The 19,240-nt window shown below is 40.0% G+C and overlaps 1 protein-coding gene across 6 annotated transcripts in view; it reads right to left on the bottom strand.

Annotated features, from left to right (window-relative positions):
* EPB41L4A (erythrocyte membrane protein band 4.1 like 4A) overlaps positions 1–19,240 on the bottom strand; it is a 255,704-nt gene that overhangs the window by 61,445 nt on the left and 175,019 nt on the right. For all 6 annotated transcript variants that reach the window (XM_025924337.2, XM_086683617.1, XM_086683457.1 and 3 more), the window contains exons 10-12: positions 14,949–15,040; positions 13,502–13,579; positions 7,507–7,628 (exon numbers count right to left, since the gene is read on the bottom strand). In XM_025924337.2, coding sequence (XP_025780122.1) covers positions 7,507–7,628; positions 13,502–13,579; positions 14,949–15,040 — 292 coding nt within the window. The remainder of the gene's footprint in view (positions 1–7,506; positions 7,629–13,501; positions 13,580–14,948; positions 15,041–19,240) is intronic.

Here is a 19,240-nt window from a genome sequence, read left to right as displayed (position 1 = left end):
GTGTGTGTGTGTGTGTGTGTGTGTGTGTGTGGTGTGTAGACACACACCACACACACGCACACACACACCACATCTTCTTCATCCACTCATCAGTCAATGGACATTTGGACTCTCTCCATAGTTGGCTATGGTTGACAATGCTGCCATAAATATCAGGGTGCATGTATTCCTTTGAATCTATATTTTTGCATCCTTTGTGTAAAAACCTAGTAGTGCAATTGCTGGATCATAGGGTAGTTCTATTTTGAACTTTCTGAGTAACCTCCATACTGTTCTCCAGAATGGCTGCACCAGTTTATATTCCCACCAACAGAAGATAGCACTAATTTCTAACCATGAGTTAACCAAAGAGGTAAAATCCAGATTCATCTGGTCAATTCAGACTAAAAGAACGTCTTAAAAAGCTGTATTAATGAATTGCTTATTGCAATTAATTTCATTCAGGAATATGAATTTCATTTGAACTTAAGTTTTATAAATTTTTTTTAATGTTTATTTTATTTTTGACAGAGAGAGAGAGACAGAGCCTGAGTGGGGGAGGGGCAGAGAGAGAAGGAAACACAGAATCTGAAGCAGGCTCCAGGCTCTGAGCTGTGAGCACAGAGCCCAACATGGGGCTCGAACTCACAGACCACGAGATCATGACCTGAGCTGAAGTCAGATGCTCAAATGACTGAGCCACCCAGACACCCCTGAACTTAAGTTTTAAAGAACCAGCTATACTTCTGTATATAAAAGTATACAAAAACATTGTATATTTCCAAGGAGAAAAATGTATTTTGTGATCTGGTAAGATATCTTCCACGTCTTATAGGTTTCTGAAATAATGATTAAATTTAAAAACTACTCTAAAAAAGCTTTCCAAAATCTTTTGTCATATTTGGTCCTTTTAACACTATGACAGAGAAGCCAGAGAGAAGAAAGAATTTTAGGAAGAGGGATCTTTAGTGATTTTGTACCAGTTCCTTTATTTTATAGATAATGAGATGAAAGATCAGAATATGGAATGATGGTTGTAGGTCACAGCCAAGTTAGACCAGGAATTCAAATTTACTCAAATTGGATACACCACACCTTTTTTTTCCCTCCCACTGTACCACATGACTTCCCAATGCAGTGTTTCAATAATCAGTTAAGAGATAATCTAAGACTCAGCAGGAATTCTTCCAGTCCAGGTGAAAAAGAAGCAGGAATCACAGATCTGGATCATTATCTCAGTAGATTGATCAGCTAATTCTTATTTGTTACCTTGAAGAATGAATGTCACAATCACACATTCTCTAAAACAAAGTTAACACTGTTAAATTTTCAAGAAATCATCTCCAAAACCAGCCACATAACACTCCTGGTCAGAATGCCTTGTTCTAATTCCCTTGTATGAGAATGGATACTAATTTCTTCCCTTCCTGTCTTCTGCTGACCCTCACAGGATAAGCAAACACTCCAGGATTCCCATCAGGTGCACAGGAAGGTGCCACAGTCTTCTTCCAGACATTCCTCAGAGTGCCTAGTGATTCTCATCCAGATACCTCCAGGTTCCAGAACATTCGACACTCAGAAATCACTTCACCTCTTTGGGCCCGCGTTTCCTTATACACAACACAAAGTGACTGTCTTACACCTCATCTCATCCAACGACTCCGGGCCCTCCTATGAGCTCTCCTCCTCTGAAACCAAGTATGCTCTCACTTAATGACCTACTCTATTCTATTAAAATGTACAGATATGAATGTGTCTTATGGTCCTTGCCTTAAAGATTTGGCTTGTATCTGTTACAACACAGTAGAAAGTCCTAACATTTGAATTTTGTATGATCAGTCTTGTACTGTTCTGTTACTTTTCCCATAAATTATGATGCGTGTTTCCTAGCATAGGAATCTGTGTCTTCCTCTAAGCTTTTCAAAACTCTATTAGAAACGTGAATGTGCAAATGTGTTTATTCAAAAATAAATTTAAAACAAATAACAAAAACAAAAAAAAACCAGCAACAAAAACCTTTTAAAATACATTTCTGATTGCCACAGCCAAGTTGGGCTTCTGCTGATGTCATGTCTCACACAATGTGCTAATCAAAGGAAGTACTTAATAAATGATTATTACTTTCTTGACATTACTATTTCTCAACAGCCCAGAGCTATATACTGTATCAATGAACTTGCACTTCACTATGTTAAAGCATTTCTCCATCTGTCCTGCTCTGGGGTGCACCCACGTCAGGTCACCAATAGATGCTGGTCAGCTACCCATGTGTTAATCTTATGCTGCAGGGGCCAGAGCTGTGCAGCACCCACCATCCCCTGGTGTTGGCCAACTGACCTATTAAGAACAAAGTGCTTGTGCTGGGAGTCATGGAGTGTTGAATCCAATTTAGTGATGCTCACAGGGGATGCTGGAGCAACCCGCAGTGAACTCCAGGGACAGGTGGGTTCATACCAGCTGTCAATCAGAGGTTCCAAAGAGGCAGCCCTCGTGTCACATCTGGCTCTCAGGAAGGTTCCAATTTAGCACACAAAAGACTATCTTTAAAATGAAATTGCCACTATTCAAAATTCTGGAAAGTTTACATAAATATCCACATATTATGCTTCCCTTAAAACACTGGAAGTTTGGCAACTCTGGGTCCACTCCCCTGCACAGAAACAAGTGGCTTGGCCTGAGCAGTAGCTGTCTGCTTGCAGACTAGCACAAACCAACCTCGTTCAAAAGTCATTTTCATCACCCCCAGGCATTGTGTTTGCAGCGTTTCCCACAGATGCTGAGTGAGAATGCCAAAATGTCACCGGATCTTGCTTTTCAGTCGTCTGAAGGCTACACTGCAACTATTTATTTCTCTGTTCGTCAGTGTGGTGCCGTTAAGAACCTAAAATGCCATATCAGACAATCACAGCATTGTTTATCCATTGCAAATGGATAGGTTTCTTCACCCAGTACTTTTCTTACAGCTAATTATGAGTTATAGCCAGATATTGTCTGTACTGCCTACCTATAGCTGATTCTCTTCTGACAGGAACCCACCTATGTGGGTTGCCAAGACCTTGTCAGAGAAAGGGCTGTACAAATATGCACTTTTCCTTCCTGACCTCTCGCCTCCTGCTTTACCCCCAAGCTCCCTCTGAGGCCATGCAGATCTGCAGGAATGCTCTGGCTCCCTGCCCTGGCGCTGAGCTCCTGGGGTGGAGCAGCAGGCAGGCTGGGTGCAGGGCTCTTGACTCCGGAATGCACTTCCTCATAGAGGTGCCAAGGCCTAATCTTGGCGGATTCTAAACACAATGGCTTTTTAGCTACCAGGGCATTTATTATTTGTGACTAAGAGGTGGGAAAAAAAAAAAAAAAAAAAGTGCTTTAAATCTCCAGACAACCAAGATGCAAGTTAAGGGGAGAAATCACTGAGTTTGTCTGAAGTATTTTAACTTAAATAAAAGAATGTCTTCTATAGTAATGAGTCATGCACCATCCATTAATGTTATAAACTAACAAAAAATGAAAGCCTCCTACCACAATTAGTTTTTTTTAATTATTATTATATGTAAGTGTTAAATGAGGTGAGAATCTATGCCAATAACTCCTGAAACTATAGTTCTAAAATTTTGTTTTAGGGAGAATATCAGCAGAATTTAATCTATGAAAATTAATAGCTGGCCTGTTTGGAGTAGAAAGAGAAAATCTATCTTTTATTTAAACCATAACTCCAGGCATGCCTGGCTGGCTCAGTCAGTAGAGCATCTGGCTCTTGATTTCAGAATCATGAGTTCAAGCCCCAGGTTGGATGTAGACATAGCTCTAAATAAAACTTTTAAATAAATAAATAAACCATAACTCCTTTTTGTCAAATACAGTACAATCTAATCAATCTCTTCTACATCTCAAAATCAGTTTTCTGTTGATCAAAATTTAACGGTCAAAATTTGTAAATGAAAATTTAAGTAACTGTGGCGTCGTAATTTAGTAAAGTAATATTTTTTTCCCCTTTGGTCAGTAAAAAGTAATTTTAAAAAAGACAAGACCTATTGTTCCTTTCCGGCCCAGCCACCCATGAATGGGCCTCAGGAATAGGAAGCTTCCGAGGGAGAGGGTGCTCTGAGCAAGCTGGGGGTGTGGGAAGAAAAAGTAACAGGCTGGAGAAACTGCCTGCGATGGTGGGGAAGGGGACAGAGGCCAGAGGGCTACAGCGACCTGACCTAGTGACCTGCAGGCACTCTCTGAAGCATCCCCTCCCCCAGGCAGCAGAAACCTCACGGAGGACTGCCAGTGAGGTCTCTGCGCAGGCTTGACCCTAAGCACAGCAGGCTCTCAGGCACGCCAAGCCAAAGACCCCTCCCTCTCACACACACATCCCAGCCCAGCTTCGCACAGAACTGCCCACCTTCGTGGGGCCTGGCTGGAACAAGGAGCACAGCAGTGACTAATGTAGATGAAGACAAGAGGACCCTCTTCAAATATTCTGCTCCAAGTCTGAACCCCACCATGACCTGAGAAGTAGGGCATGGCTGAGACTGGGTCACCACCAGCTGGGTTCAGCTGAGGCTCCCAGTAAAGTACATTTGAATTAGAGGAAAGAGAAAATGGAAGATTTGAGAAAGCAAAAAAACATTAATCTCTGCCTCCACCACATTCTCCCTATATGTGTGACAGCAACTGTGACACCTCACCATAGGCATTTGCGAAGTGATCCTTCCCTACCCAAGACAGTCACACAGTCAAAGGGAGGGTCCATCTCTGGATCCAAGAACACATCGCAGTTTTGTGGAATCCAGACTTGAAAAGTCAGACTAAAAGTAATTCAAAATCAAAGTGAAATGTGTACACAGCAAAGTCTGACTTAGTTTCTAAACACAGCATTGTTTAATCCTTTTTATGTTAAAAATGATGAAAATGAACCATTGTTTAAAATACATGTAATAAATTAGCATGGATGTTTAAAGCTATCACTCCATGGAGATTCACTTTAGTTATATTTATATTCTTCAAAATTTCAAACAGCTTAAACCATCTAAGAACTAAAGATTGGTTGAATAAATTATATGTCTATCCATCTGTGTAACAGAAAATTATATAGATGCTAAAATGGTGCTAAGAACATTTAGAAACTTATTAAAATATATCCGTGACATATTATTAAATAAGAAAAGCAGATTGTAAAAGACTACTATATTGCTTTTGCAGAAAGGATATACAAACAACTAGAAAGCTACGTAATAAGTGTTAACTATCAGGAGAATGGAATCGAATATGAAAGATTTTTTTCTTTTGGAAGGAAAGGTTCTAAGTTTCTTAACTTTTCTAAAACAAATGTGTATGCATGTATGTATTTTTAAGCAATCTCTACACCCAACGTGGGGCTTGAACTCAGGACCCTGAGATCAAGAGTCACATGCTCCACCAATTGAACCAGGCAGGCATTTATAATAATAAATGCATAATGTGGTGCATTTTAAAAAGGTCTCCCAGATGCTGAGAGGCTGTCCTTGAAAAGCCTGGGTGGTACATTAACCACACCCTTATCCCCTACCAAGAAGAGAGTGTGTTTTAATACAACACAAGATGAATGAGGGGTGTGAAAGTCCAAAATCATCCCCTGGGGTTGTTCTCTGCATACGCCAAGAGAAAAACAAAAATAAAACCAAAAACCTTTGTCCCTAAATTAATCAGCTTCAGTATTTGGGCTTCCAAGGAGAGCCACACGCCCACACATATACAAAAAGTGTCACAGAGGCAACTATCTTTGTAAGAGGATATGAGAAGAAAAGGAGCAAGGGAGCAGGTTTGTAAACAAAGCATGTATGATTCCCACGTCTTGAGTAGAATGCAATGGTAATTTGAAGCAAGACATGCTTTTGATAGTCTCAGTTGGTCTCACTCATTTCATGAGGCACAGCAATTCAGAAACAGCATAGGATTTGAAAGTTTGCTAATTGTACCACGTTGTATTTGATCCAAATGGAATTTCAGACTGCTCATATACAAAGATAAATAGAAATTATTAAGACAAAAATATTAAATATTACAGGTAAAATTTTTATCCTAAGTTACCTATTTATTATATAATCTTGGACAAATTTGTCCTTTTAACTCTTAGTTTCCTCATCAGCCAAACAGGGAAAATGATAATACTTCTGTGGCAAAGTAACCTATTGCAAAGTTAATTCATGTCTTATTTTGCCACTGCAGAACCAACAGAAAGAATTTAATTTCCTCCCAGCTCAGTGATGGGGGGAACCTACACTCAGATTTAATTGGGCTTCGAAAGAGTAAGTCAGGTGACACTCTCACACGGGGAGCAGTAGAGCAGAACACTTTCCTCAGAGGCTTGACATAAGGATTAAATGAAACAACAGATGTCACAATGCTATGTCAATTGTCATGCAATGCTCAGATAGAAATTACTGTTATTAAAAATTCCCCTCACTTGCCACAATATGGTAAAAACAAAAACCAGGAGATCTAGGCTCTTATTCCAGCCCCACACTTCTCTAGATGCTGGAACTATGTCTTCCTCATCTGTAAAATGGGAACATACTCTGTGCCTTGCCCTACCTCACAGGGCTATGGTGAGACTCAATGAAACAGTATGAGAAAAGTCCATGGAGCATGTTAGACAAGGGGGACCTATAGGTAAGACATAAACCAAACTCAGTAACATCACTTTACAAAATAATTCTGTGAGTTCTGAGCATTGAACATGGATTAAAACTGATTAGGTGGTTTTATTACAGAAGTAGTCTTCATTTAAAACAAAAATTTGAATAACCCAGCTGTCCATCAAAAACAGAATGGATAAAGAGAATGTCATAACAGAATACTCACAGCAAGAAAAATGAATGCACTTTAGTATACATACAGCACTGATGGAAGCAAGACACAAACAATGTATGCCATGGTCATTCATATAAATTATGTTAAAAATAGGCAAAAATAAACTTGTTTGTTTGGGGAAGTCTGCACAGTATTAAAATTCTAACAAAAATTAAGGAAATAACTATCATAAAGTTAGATGGGGATTTTCTCTGGTTGGGAAGGGAGATGGTGAAGATATAAATAATGAGACTAATAGGAAGGACTTTGGGATTACAGGCTATATTAAATTTTGTGTGTGTATGTGCAAGTGTACATACATATGCATGTATGTACATTGTAAACACTTGTCTATACACATATTTCACAATAAAAAACCAACAATAAAAATCCAACTGAATTCTGTATAGTTTAATTTATATCAATACTATTACTTTTTTTAAAGGACGTTTGGTAAGAGTTTCAGTTCCAATCTCAGATACATCAAACTAAGAAATTACTCAATTACTTATAGTAACTTACTATATATAAAACTTACTATTTTTAATTTGACCCTGAAGTTACTTATAGTAACTTCTAATTGCTTCGACAGTTTCAGGGTCAAATTAAAAATCCTACTTAACAATAAATGAAACTACATGGCCATAGTCACCACCTGAGCTTATCTTACACCACCACCCTAAAAGGAAATGCAAGGTTACATCAGTGACTCACCAGCTGGCTGTGTTTGTGCTATTCTCTTTGGGTAAGTCTTGCTTCGACTTCGTGCCACATTCTGATCTGGCCGAGGAAGTTGAATAGAAAGGTCTCGACTCATTTGCAATGCTGTCCTGCCACTTGGAAATGCAACATTTTGGTTAACACAGATAAAACCACACAGTCACAAAATTAAACCACGGCTCATTCACAATATCTACAAAGTATGCAGAGAAGAAAAACAACACAGAGTCACAGAGACCCTAAGTATATAAGGGTTTTCAATTGATTCTCATTGCAATATTAACCAAGGCAGTAATATTAAATTCTAATATGAGAGTCTTAGGTTAGATAGAAGGACAATCTTTCAGAGGCAGAAATTTATTAAAGAGGTTAGGTTTAGGGGCGCCTGGGTGGCGCAGTCGGTTAAGCGTCCGACTTCAGCCAGGTCACGATCTCGCGGTCCGTGAGTTCGAGCCCCGCATCAGGCTCTGGGCTGATGGCTCAGAGCCTGGAGCCTGTTTCCGATTCTGTGTCTCCCTCTCTCTCTGCCCCTCCCCCGTTCATGCTCTGTCTCTCTCTGTCCCAAAAATAAATAAACGTTGAAAAAAAAAATTTTTTTAAAAATAAATAAATAAAAAAAAATAAAGAGGTTAGGTTTAGATTTAAGTAGAATGAGCTAGAAATAGAGGATACTGATGGTCTTCCAGCTCTACAACTAAATAATAAATTACGTTGGGCTAAATTATACAATAGCAACGATTCTACATGAATCAACATGTCACTAGGTCGTACTTACACAGCAAGTTGTAAAGCATGCCCCACAGGATGGCTTGGTATGATTTTACCCTGAACCCTGCTGTGGCACAACCATTTATTAATGCTCACCTCACCTGTGCCAGATCAAGTTCCCAGAAAGATTTAAAGTAAGCCAAAAGCCCATGCAAAGTGCTGCCTCTCTAAAGAGTCTGAGGATGCAAGGTGAGCTTTCCCTGGGAATGGACTAATCTTCACATAATTTTCCTGGGGATTGGTGTGATTTTGTTTGCTGGATTTCAGTGAACATTCATCTTACTGAAAAATTACTCCACAGCTGCTGAATTTGAGCCAGTGAATGACTCTGACTTTCACACAAGAAAATATCATTTAGGTACAGGAAAAATGAATTTTTGTGTGTCTAGTCTGATTCATCACAAAAAGAGCCCACGTATGGGAGGAAAAAGGCCATTTCATGGCCCCAAATCTTATTCCTCCTACATTTACAGGATAAATGGGATAAAGAGATGAGACTTATACAAGCAAAATTCACCTCCTACACACTTCTGTGAAAGTTCCCCCTTCTTACTACCCCATCTACCTTTATTAGAAATAAAAAGATGCTTGAAACACTCATCAAAGTGGCTCCCGTCAGCCTAGCTAGGGACACCACTTGATATGAGCTACCATGGCAGGCTCCATCTGTGTGTGCCTCATGTTCAAGAGTTGATGGGAACCAGCATAGAGAATGGGAGAAAACCTGTGACAGGTTTTCTTTTACTTGAAATTTAACCTTTTTTTAAAGGTAGTACATAAGATAGCACAAACAGCAACATCTCACTCCTAAAAGGCTAAAAAACAAAATTCCATATAAAGAGCAGAATTCCATTGTTATAAATGATTTGAAGCATAAAGATAAGAGCTACTTAAAACAGGCTCTGTTATCAGAAAGACTTGGATACTGTATACTTCATTGCAGAGGAAAAAATATTTGCCCTGAAAATACAACCCAGCATATGGACCCACTGTGGCATTTTATAATGAGATTTTACTTTACCATTCAATTTTCCCTCATGGCTTCTCTCTCAGGAATAAAGGATAATGAGAAAATCATATTACAAGATTAATAAAACTAAGATCCAGAAACATAAACTGATCTGCCACAGCCTACCCAAGACTTAGAATGAGCTTTCTGACCTCCAGCTGGTTGTTGTGACATGGCCTGGTGGCCTGGGAGAAAGGGAAGAACACTGAACCATTTGGTATGATGTTACAAGCCCAGTTTGTTTAAATTAAAAAAAAAATTTTTTTTAATGTTTATTTATTTTTGAGAGAGAGCGAGCACATGAGCAAATGAGCAGGGAAGGGGCAGATAAAGAGGGAGACACAGAATTTGAAGCAGTCTCCAGGCTCTGAGCTGTGAGCACAGAGGCTGATGTGGGGCTCAAACCAATGAGCTGTGAGATGTTGACCCAAGCCAAAGTCGGATGCTTAACCAACTGAGCCACCCAGGTGCTCCACCAGCCCAGTTTAAAACACAGCTCTGCTATAACTGTGTGGTCTTCAGCAGATTCTTTTTAAAATCTCTTGGAGCCTCATTTTCCTCATTAAAATATGTATTTTTTTTTATGTTTATTTATTTTATTTATTTTTTTTTTTTTAATTTTTTTTTTTCAACGTTTATTTATTTTGGGGACAGAGAGAGACAGAGCATGAACGGGGGAGGGGCAGAGAGAGAGGGAGACACAGAATCGGAAACAGGCTCCAGGCTCCGAGCCATCAGCCCAGAGCCCGACGCGGGGCTCGAACTCACGGACCGCGAGATCGTGACCTGGCTGAAGTCGGACGCTCAACCGACTGCGCCACCCAGGCGCCCCTATGTTTATTTATTTTTGAGAGAGAGAGACAGAGCACAAGCAGGGGAGGGGCAGAGAGAGAGAGAAAGAGGGAGACACAGAATCCGAAGCAGGCTCCAGGCTCTGAGCTGTCAGCACAGGACCTGATGTGGGGCTTGAACCCATGAACCGCGAGATCATGACTCTGAGCCAAAGTCGGATGCTTAACGGACTGAGCCACCCAGGCGCCCCACACACACACGAAAAAAATTAAAAGATATTTCTAGTTGAGGCGCCTGGGTGGCTCAGTAGATTGAGAGTCCAACTCATGACTATAATAAAATTATATCATAATTTTATATATACACACACACACATACTTATTCAGAGTATTTCCTAGCGGAAATATTCTTGTACAGTATTCTTACTATTTCCTTGCAGCAGAAAGTACTTGATGAAGAGAGAGATTTACAGTGTAAAGTATAAGAGTTCCGATGCATGTCTAGTGGCTCTCCGTAGTGACCAGAAAGAGCTTCTTCCCCATAATCACCACTTCCCTGCCTCCATACACGCTGGCGCACACACTCTTGTCCTTTGCGAGAAGTTTTTGAGGGGCTCAGAGAAAGAGATACCAGTGTATCACAAAATACTTCATCAGTATCTATTTTAAATTATTGCTATGTGATAATAAAACAACACCAAAAGAACTAGTCTGATTTCAGCTCCGTTTTCCCACAAATTTTGAACTTTTGAGACAACTGGCAGTCATGTATCACTAAAAATGTCAATTTTTTTCCTTCTTAGTAATTCATTTTTCTAAGAGATGTTGGAATCTTCTTGGTGTTCTGTAAGCCCCACGATGCAGGAAAGAGAGCAAAGACAAGAACTCTTCTTCCGTCCCACACACACCAGCAGAAATGCAGACACACAAAGCAGGCAGACACCCACACTCACAAACCACAGCCACCTGTTCTGCGGTCCCTTATCCCCCATGCCCCAAAAGCCTGAAGGCTGAAGGAGGGGCTGCCTGTGTTTCCAGGGCTCTGCTTGTATCCCACGGGGCCTCCAGAAAGGAGTCTCAAGAAAGGAGCAGGCATATGACGTGTGTTAAAGGCTGGTTGTTTTTCCACTTTTGACAATCAACGGTCCACGTGCTGGTGACCACCAGCTGTCAGAGACCCACCTGGGCCTGAGCCTAGCTCTGGGCAGTGGGATGAAACGTCTTTCTTCCAGGGATGGGGTAATGTTAATGCTTCCTACGTACAGACACGGAGATTTGGGTTTCATTACGACTTACTGGGGAGTTAATACCATCCACAAAATTAGAACAGATTTAGTGGAGCTTCCAATTCTGCAAAGGTTACCTTTAATTACTTTCTTGGAAGAAATGATATTTAATATGCAAAACCCAATAACTTTCTAATAATAATTCCCAGTAGCCACAACATTTGCATTTCAATAAATTTAAGAAATCAGGTATGGGTAAATTTGTGGAAACCAACTACAGCATATGTTAAACAGCATAATTACAATTTTAATAGCATGAACACTGACAGATGCTTTTTCACTAGCTTTACTTCAGTGACAAGAAGATAGATTTACACATTCTCTCTACAAACCTCACAATGTTTTATGCCCCAACTAGAAAAACAGCCCAAATACTATCAGCTCTTCTTCTCAATACAAAAGTAAATACTCTTTCCTTAACTACATCACTATCTAAGGAAGAACCTTGGTAACCTGAAGGTTAAATTTTTAGATATCAATGAATATTTTCTTTTTTTAATTAAAAAAAAATTTTTTTTTAATTTTTTTTTTTTTTACATTTATTTATTTTTGAGACAGAGAGAGGGCATGAACGGGGGAGGGTCAGAGAGAGAGAGGGAGATACAGAATCTGAAACAGGCTCCAGGCTCTGAGCTGTCAGCACAGAGCCTGACGCGGGGCTTGAACTCACGAACCGCAAGATCATGACCTGAGCCGAAGTCAGACGCTTAACCTACTGAGCCACCCAGGCGCCCCTAAAAATTTTTTTTAAATGTTTCTTTTGAGTGGGGGGGGGGGCAAAGGGAGGGAAACACAGAATCTGAAGCAGGCTCCAGGCTCCGAGTTGTCAGCACAGAGATCATGACCTGAGCCAAAGTTGGAAGCTTAACCGACTGAGCCACCCACGTGCCCTTCAATGAATATTTTCATTCAAATACCAAGAATATCTCTCTAATACAATAACAGTTAAGTCTTGGGCATCAAAGGAGCAAATAACCCAAGTGAGTAATACATAATGGTAACGCACTGAACATTCACTATTAATCACTCTTTTATTGATTATCTCTGGTTTCAAATTCAGAACCAAAAAAAAGTGGGTCGAAAAAGAGGAATTAAAATCTGGCATACCACTGTCCTGCCAACAATGACTTGGCTTTAAGTCTCCTAGGTAAGAATTTCATTTAGTGCCGTCTCCAGTGGAACTGAGAGAACAGTATCCCACTTCCAGAGTGGCATTTGGGCACCCTACTTGTGTTTTACAGGGCCTGGGACCTGCTTCACTGGAGCTCTCTAAAGGCAGAAGTAGTTAGATCCAATTCTCTATATCTCTGGGCACCCAATCCAATATCTTGCCTTGCATATCACAGGCTCTCCACTTAACAGACGAATTGAAACAAAACAGTTCTTTTTCACAACACAGAAGGTTCCCATTTTTAATGCTGGTATTAGAAAAAGACCCAATCAGGCTTTTCCTGTAACATGCTCAGGGTTTGCCTAATAGTCAAAGCAAGGGCTTTGGAGTTAGACTGCCAGGGAAGGGACCACTTTCCTGCTTCTTGGCTGGGTTACCTTGAAAAGTGACTTGTGTCTCTGAACCTTACTTTCCCCACATATTAAGGGGGGTAATATTAAAAAGACAGGAATTATTCAATGAAGCAATAAATGGAAAACATTTAGCACAATACATGGTACTTAGTAACTGCTCAGTAAAGTTTAGACATAATTGTAGCATTATACACTTAAGCTTTATGCTGTAGGAAACACGCTTTGATCCACAGTATAAAGTACACATTGTGTTACAACAGGTGATTGACTAAATGGTTCTAAGAACACCACTCAGCTACAATTCAGGATATCTACTTTGTCTCATAATCACATCATTAGCAATAAAGTGATAATTGTATCAAAATGAATTTCTGAAGATCATAAGCTGTACTACATTCTAAAAGTCCTAAACTTAACATAGCTAATACACATACTAGATAGGCTGTTTTTGTCAAGAAAGTTTTAATAAACTGTTACGCTTTTGAAATTCACTGGCAGAAAAATAAAAAAAAAATTTAAATCATAAACTTTAGTGTGTATGTGGACAACTGAATTAAATATTTATTTATTCACATGTATATACCCTTCCCCAAAGAAAAAATGCCATTTACCTATACCGGTGCTTATAACTCATGGATCCAAACTTGCTGAGTTTTCTTGACAATGAATTTGATTCATTTTCTGGCATTCTAATAAGTATTTAAAAGAAAATTAGATAAGGATTTCATAAATACAGGTACTTACACAACCCTTGAGCAAAAGCTATGTAGAAAATAGAGTGCAACATTGTTTCACAGCTAGTCGAAATATTTGAGTTATTGTACATATTGGCAGGAAATAATTACCAGTTATTTTAAGCTAATATTTGAAATACAACCATGCTCTAGGATTTTATGTATGTATAATATCAGAGTGTTCATAGTTTCGGCAAGCTATTATATAGATCATTGCCCTTTGGAAGCTTCAGCTGTGAATCAACTTACTTTCTCTACTTAAATTAAGAATAGTGTCACTATGTTGAAATATCCATGCCATGGCTTTCACGACAGATCTGATGTAGTGTTTTACTTCTCTTTATACTCCAGGACTTCCCATTCCAGGGTACCTTCAACAGACACCTTCCATGTGGAGCTCCCTGGCCCAGGCCCCATGGGACTAGAGGCAATGTCTCAGGCTTGCTGGGCCACATCCCTCAACTAATATAAACTCTATAAAGGACATAGGTCATTTTATAAGAATGCTTCTCCAACATCATGCTATTGGGGAGAAGTGCTCCATGCTCCTTCCATCAAATAGGAATAAGGGGAAGAATTAATCTAACTTTAAATTTGAAAAGCAAAACATAAAGCTTAATATATTACCTGATAGGATTTGGTTTTATCTTTACACTAGAAGGATGTGAAACAAAGTGTCACTATAATCCAATGGTCAACTCTCTACCCTCCTCTTACTTGATGTCCTGGGAGCATGCAATGCAGTTGCTGGCTTCTTATTCAGCATGGCATTTTCCTCTCTATTTTCCATTTTCCCATGCACTCTACTGGCCAGGCCGTCTTATACTCCTTCATTAGCTCTACTGCGCTTTACATGCTGGGAGGGTCCTACAGCTCAGTCCTTGGCTTTCTGTTCTCTTTCTTCATTTTTTCTACTGATGACCTCATCCAGTCCCCTTTGCCTTAAATACCTAGTGAATTTACATGGCCAGCTTTGGTCTTTCCAATAAGCCCTGGACACCCAACTGCCTGCTCCACACCTCTACTTAGGTGACTAACAGGCATTTCAAATTTAGTATGTCCATAGAACATTTAATTTCCATCAATACCAAAGCTGAATTTTATATATATGTAAATGTCCTTGACCCTTTCTTATAGTAGGACCAAAGAAGGTATCTGTGTGTGTGTGTATTAATATGATCCAGAAAATTAGGTGGCTGAAAAAAATTAATAGAAGAGAAACACTTCTAAATTTCTACTTATAGACAGAAAAGAACACTTGTTATAAAAACAAATGCAATTTTCACTTATTAGAACAATGCACAAAACTTTCACATTAACATACCTGAAAAATGTATGATGTTCTACACTACACTTCCAAAGATGCTTGCAAGCCGTTTTACTTCGAGCTTCAAAAAAGAATGAGGTTTCATTGCACTGAGAGAAACAAAAAGAGAAAGAGAGACTATGAATTACTGACCATACTAATCTTCAGATGACAGTCACCTTTTATCAAAAGTTTGGGTAGGCAGAGAAATTATTAACACATAAAACAAAAAATAATTATCTCTTGGTAACTATTTTTGGAGGGGTGCCTTCAAACCACCTTCAATAATTAAAATTATGAAATTAAGTTCCACATAAATCACAGTGCCGTCACCTTTATCACTTACTTCTTCATCACCCCAAGACCATGGATAAGCAGGGCCATGGCAAGGAAGTACTGCAAACTTTTCCATCATAAACGGGCACCCAAACCGGACCACACTGTGTGGAAATCAACTCCCAATAAAGAGGAGATGCCCATAAACCCAGTTATTAACTCTATTACTTTCAGGGATGTACATGCTACATTTAAAATGATGACTAAAGCATCTCAGGAGGGGCCAATGCAAGGAGCGACCCCCACAGCTGTGTCATCTAAGCAAACTGAATAATGTCTCTGAGCTTCCACATTCTGCATTCAGTTATTGGGTGAATTAAACTAAATGATATGACCTATGTAAAGTACATAATAGATATACATTAAATTTCAACTATCCAGTAGCTACCTACCGATATTTAGCACATGAGAAATAACGGCAATATTAGAGATCATTCTAATTGTGCAGAAGATATTATTTATTTTTTTAAGTGACTGAATAGGCAACCACATAAGATAGAATCTAAGTGCTAAAACAATGAACCACAAATTCTGTGAAGCTTTATAATTGTTTTGTTTGTTTGTTTGTTTGTTTGTTTTATCTAAAACTAAATTAGCATAGGGCGCCTGGGTGGCTCAGTCGGTTGAGCATCCCACTTCAGCTCAGGTCATGATTTCACAGTCTGTGGGTTCGGGCCCTGCATTGGGCTCTGTGCTGACAGCTCAGAGCCTGGAGCCTGCTTCAGATTCTGTGTCTCCCTCTTTCTCTGCCCCTCCCCCCACTCATGCTCTGTCTCTCTCTCTCTCTCTCTCCCTCTCAAAAATAAATAAACGTTTAAAAAAATTAAAACTAAATTAGCAAACTTAAGCCTCAAATGCAGAAATGCCCCTGGAATGAGGTTTCTATGGATTTATAAGCACAAAATTGTCAATGCAGATGAGTAATGGAAAAGGATCCTTCCCACCTTTTAATAAGGAAAGAACATTTATATGCATGAAATTTATTCCAAGTCCATCTGGAAGGAAGCTGCCCAGTTTAGAAGTTTATTTGTAAGATGAAAGAGTGTGATGAAAACAGAGCCAATATATGCATGTTACAGCAAGGCCGCCTATAATTCCAAAACCTTGTGAAGTGGAGGAAGGAACTTAAGACAATTCCCAGGTTTCTGGCTTGGGGAATGCTAACTAATGAAATACAGCAAGTAGAAAAAATTGGGCATTTGGATGGCGAGGGAAGAGATAGTAAGTTCAGGCTATTTTGATTTTGAGGTGCCTATGGAATGGGGAACTAAACATACCTAGTGGGCCAGGAGACATGCAGACACAGAGCTGAAGAGACAGGCCACACCTGCTGACACAAATGATTTCACCCAAGAGCATAAAAGAAATTGTTCCAGGAGAAAGAACGAAGTGGGTGAAGATAAAATCACAACCAGGATGCTGTGAAGAAGGAGTGCGGGGAGGGAGGGGGGTGTCAAAACGGAACAGGAGGCAACAGTGGCAGAGAGGCTAGAAGGAGAGCACAAGACTCAAGTGACCAGGAAAGGTCAAACAAGGTTTGAAAGGAGGGGACTGCATTTCATGGTAAGACATCTTCGGTGACTTTCATGAAAGGGGCAGGGATTACACAAGTAGAGATAAGGGAGTAAAGTCAATGGATTCAGAAAGGGCATTCCTCAAAAGCAAAAGAAATGGGGGAAGGGGGTGCCCAGGAAATCACAGAAGATCCTTGCAGGCAGGGTGGGAAACCAAGCATCCTGTCAGGACATGGGAATGCTTAGAAGGGAAGGGTTTTTCCTTTTTCTTTTCTTTTCTTCATACATAATATACACACATAGTACAAATGCCAAAAGTTACCAAAATGGACACACACTGATAACTAAAATCTCACTCCCATCGTGTTCCCAATCCCCTTCCCCAGAGGCCACCACTATCAAGAGTTTCTTATAGTGTGGTGCCTGGGTGGCTCAGTCAGTTAAGCATCCAAATCTTGATTTCAGCTCAGGTCATGATCTCACGGTGGTGAGATTGAGCCCCATGCTGTGCTCTGTGCTGACAGCTCAGAGCCTGCTTGGGATTCTCTCTCCCTCAGTCTCTGCCCCTCCCCAGCTCATACCTCCCCCACCCCCAAATAAATAAATAAACTTAAAAAAAAGAGTTTCTTATATAACCGTACGTGTTTTTAAGGTCACTGCATTATCCAAAAATATAATGCACAGGTCATTTATTTTAAAATAATTTTGCTTGTGATTGCGTTGTATCAGGATAAATGATTAGGATAAAGTGAGTACAGGACATGTGGTCCTCTCCCCACCACCACCTTCCTCAGTATCTATACTCCACCATCCTGTGCCTTCCAACAACAAAAGCTCTACATGTGCCAGGACATATTAGACATTATCACTGACAAGAAATGGTGGCTGGTGAGGACCATTTTGTGACACTGATACTTGAACATTTTAGTAAGAGCATCCACAAATCAGGTGGTATTTACAAACCAAAAGACAAATTTTCAATAAGTTATTTAATTACATATAATCCAAATTTACAGAAACAGAGGAGAAACAAAAAAGCATTCTATCTTAAAAATACAGTAAATCCCGGGGCGCCTGCGTGGCTCAGTTGGTTAAGCGTCTGACTTGGGCTCAGGTCATGATCTCCCGGTTTGTGGGTTCGAGCCCCACATTGGGTTCGAGCCCCACATTGGGCTCTGTGCTGAAAGCTCAGAGCCTGCTTCAGATTCTGTGTCTCCCTCTCTTTCTGCCCTTCCCCCATTTGTGCGCTCGCTCTCTCTCTCTCTCTCTCTCAAAAATAAATAAAAACATTTGAAAAAAATATATAAACAAATTAAGTCCCCTCAAACTTTTCTTAGATTGGTTTTCATTCTATTCTGCACGTTAACATCTATATTCTTTTTCTTTTCAAATAGAGATCCAGTCACGGGATATGTAATAATTTTTTTTTAACTACCATCACTTAATGAAAGGAGAAAACATATTTAAGATCCGACCAGAATTGGGTTTTCTCAAGTTTCCTTGGGTACAAGTACATTAAAGGAACAAAAGAGGTTCCCACAGGCCTCCTAATTACTTCTGTCCTGTGCAAATGACAAGTATGAACTCATTTTCCATTTGTACGGGGCTGTAACACCAGCTGCCTGGTTTTTATCCCACTGTCAGCAGAATAATCCAAATACTAAAAGGAGTGTTAACATAACTAAAAAAGAAACCAGGAATAAATTTCTGAACCAGGAATAAACCAGGAATTTATTTCTGAATAAATTCCGTGCGTTTTTGCCACTTAACCGCTGGTATGAATGGCACTGCTGTGGCATCACAAAGTCTCTCTCTCCTACTAAGCCTTTTCCAAACAGACTGGGACAATTAGCACCTTTCCATTCATTCAAAGGTGAGTAGATGCTTAACTTCAGAAGTCCATTCCAACCCTCTGCTAAAATACTTTCTCCAAGCATCAACTGCTTGCTTTCAGCAAAAGCACTCAAACACCTTCATAGCTTTTGTCACTTCCTGCCAGAAGCAAAGCTACATGCCGAGTCTCTTTTTAACACAGGCTTTTATCGTATTTTTATTTTAAAAACTGAGCAAATTTAAATAGCCTGTATCTCAAACACCATGCGGGGGCTTCACTGCACCTTGGAGCCCTAGGTAAACTTGGCTCAAACTCCCAGTTCTATCATTTGTAAGACTTCAGGACGTGTATCATACTGATGAATTCCCAACCTAACTCCCTCAGAGCTCTCTGTTTCTTTTCCCACCTTTGCTGGGTGTTTCTCTTTGCAAGCTTCAAGAAATAAATCTACTTCAGTCTGGCTTCTCTGAAGTGTATTGAGATTGCTAGCAGGGTCCTGGAGGGGCTCGCATCAACTGTGCGCTACACAACTTCTTCGCCCCGGGCCCTGCTGACTCTCCTTGCCTCTCCCAAGCCTGACCCTTCTCGCCACACCCAGCCCATGCTCTAGGGGTTGCTCTGTTGTC

Source organism: Puma concolor, chromosome A1 (assembly GCF_028749965.1).
Source record: "Puma concolor isolate L17-30 chromosome A1, mPumCon1.1.hap2, whole genome shotgun sequence".
NCBI classification, from domain to species: Eukaryota; Metazoa; Chordata; class Mammalia; order Carnivora; family Felidae; genus Puma; species Puma concolor.
The sequence above is the reverse complement of the archived record's forward strand: the minus strand, read 5'-3'. Positions and strand labels throughout refer to the sequence as shown.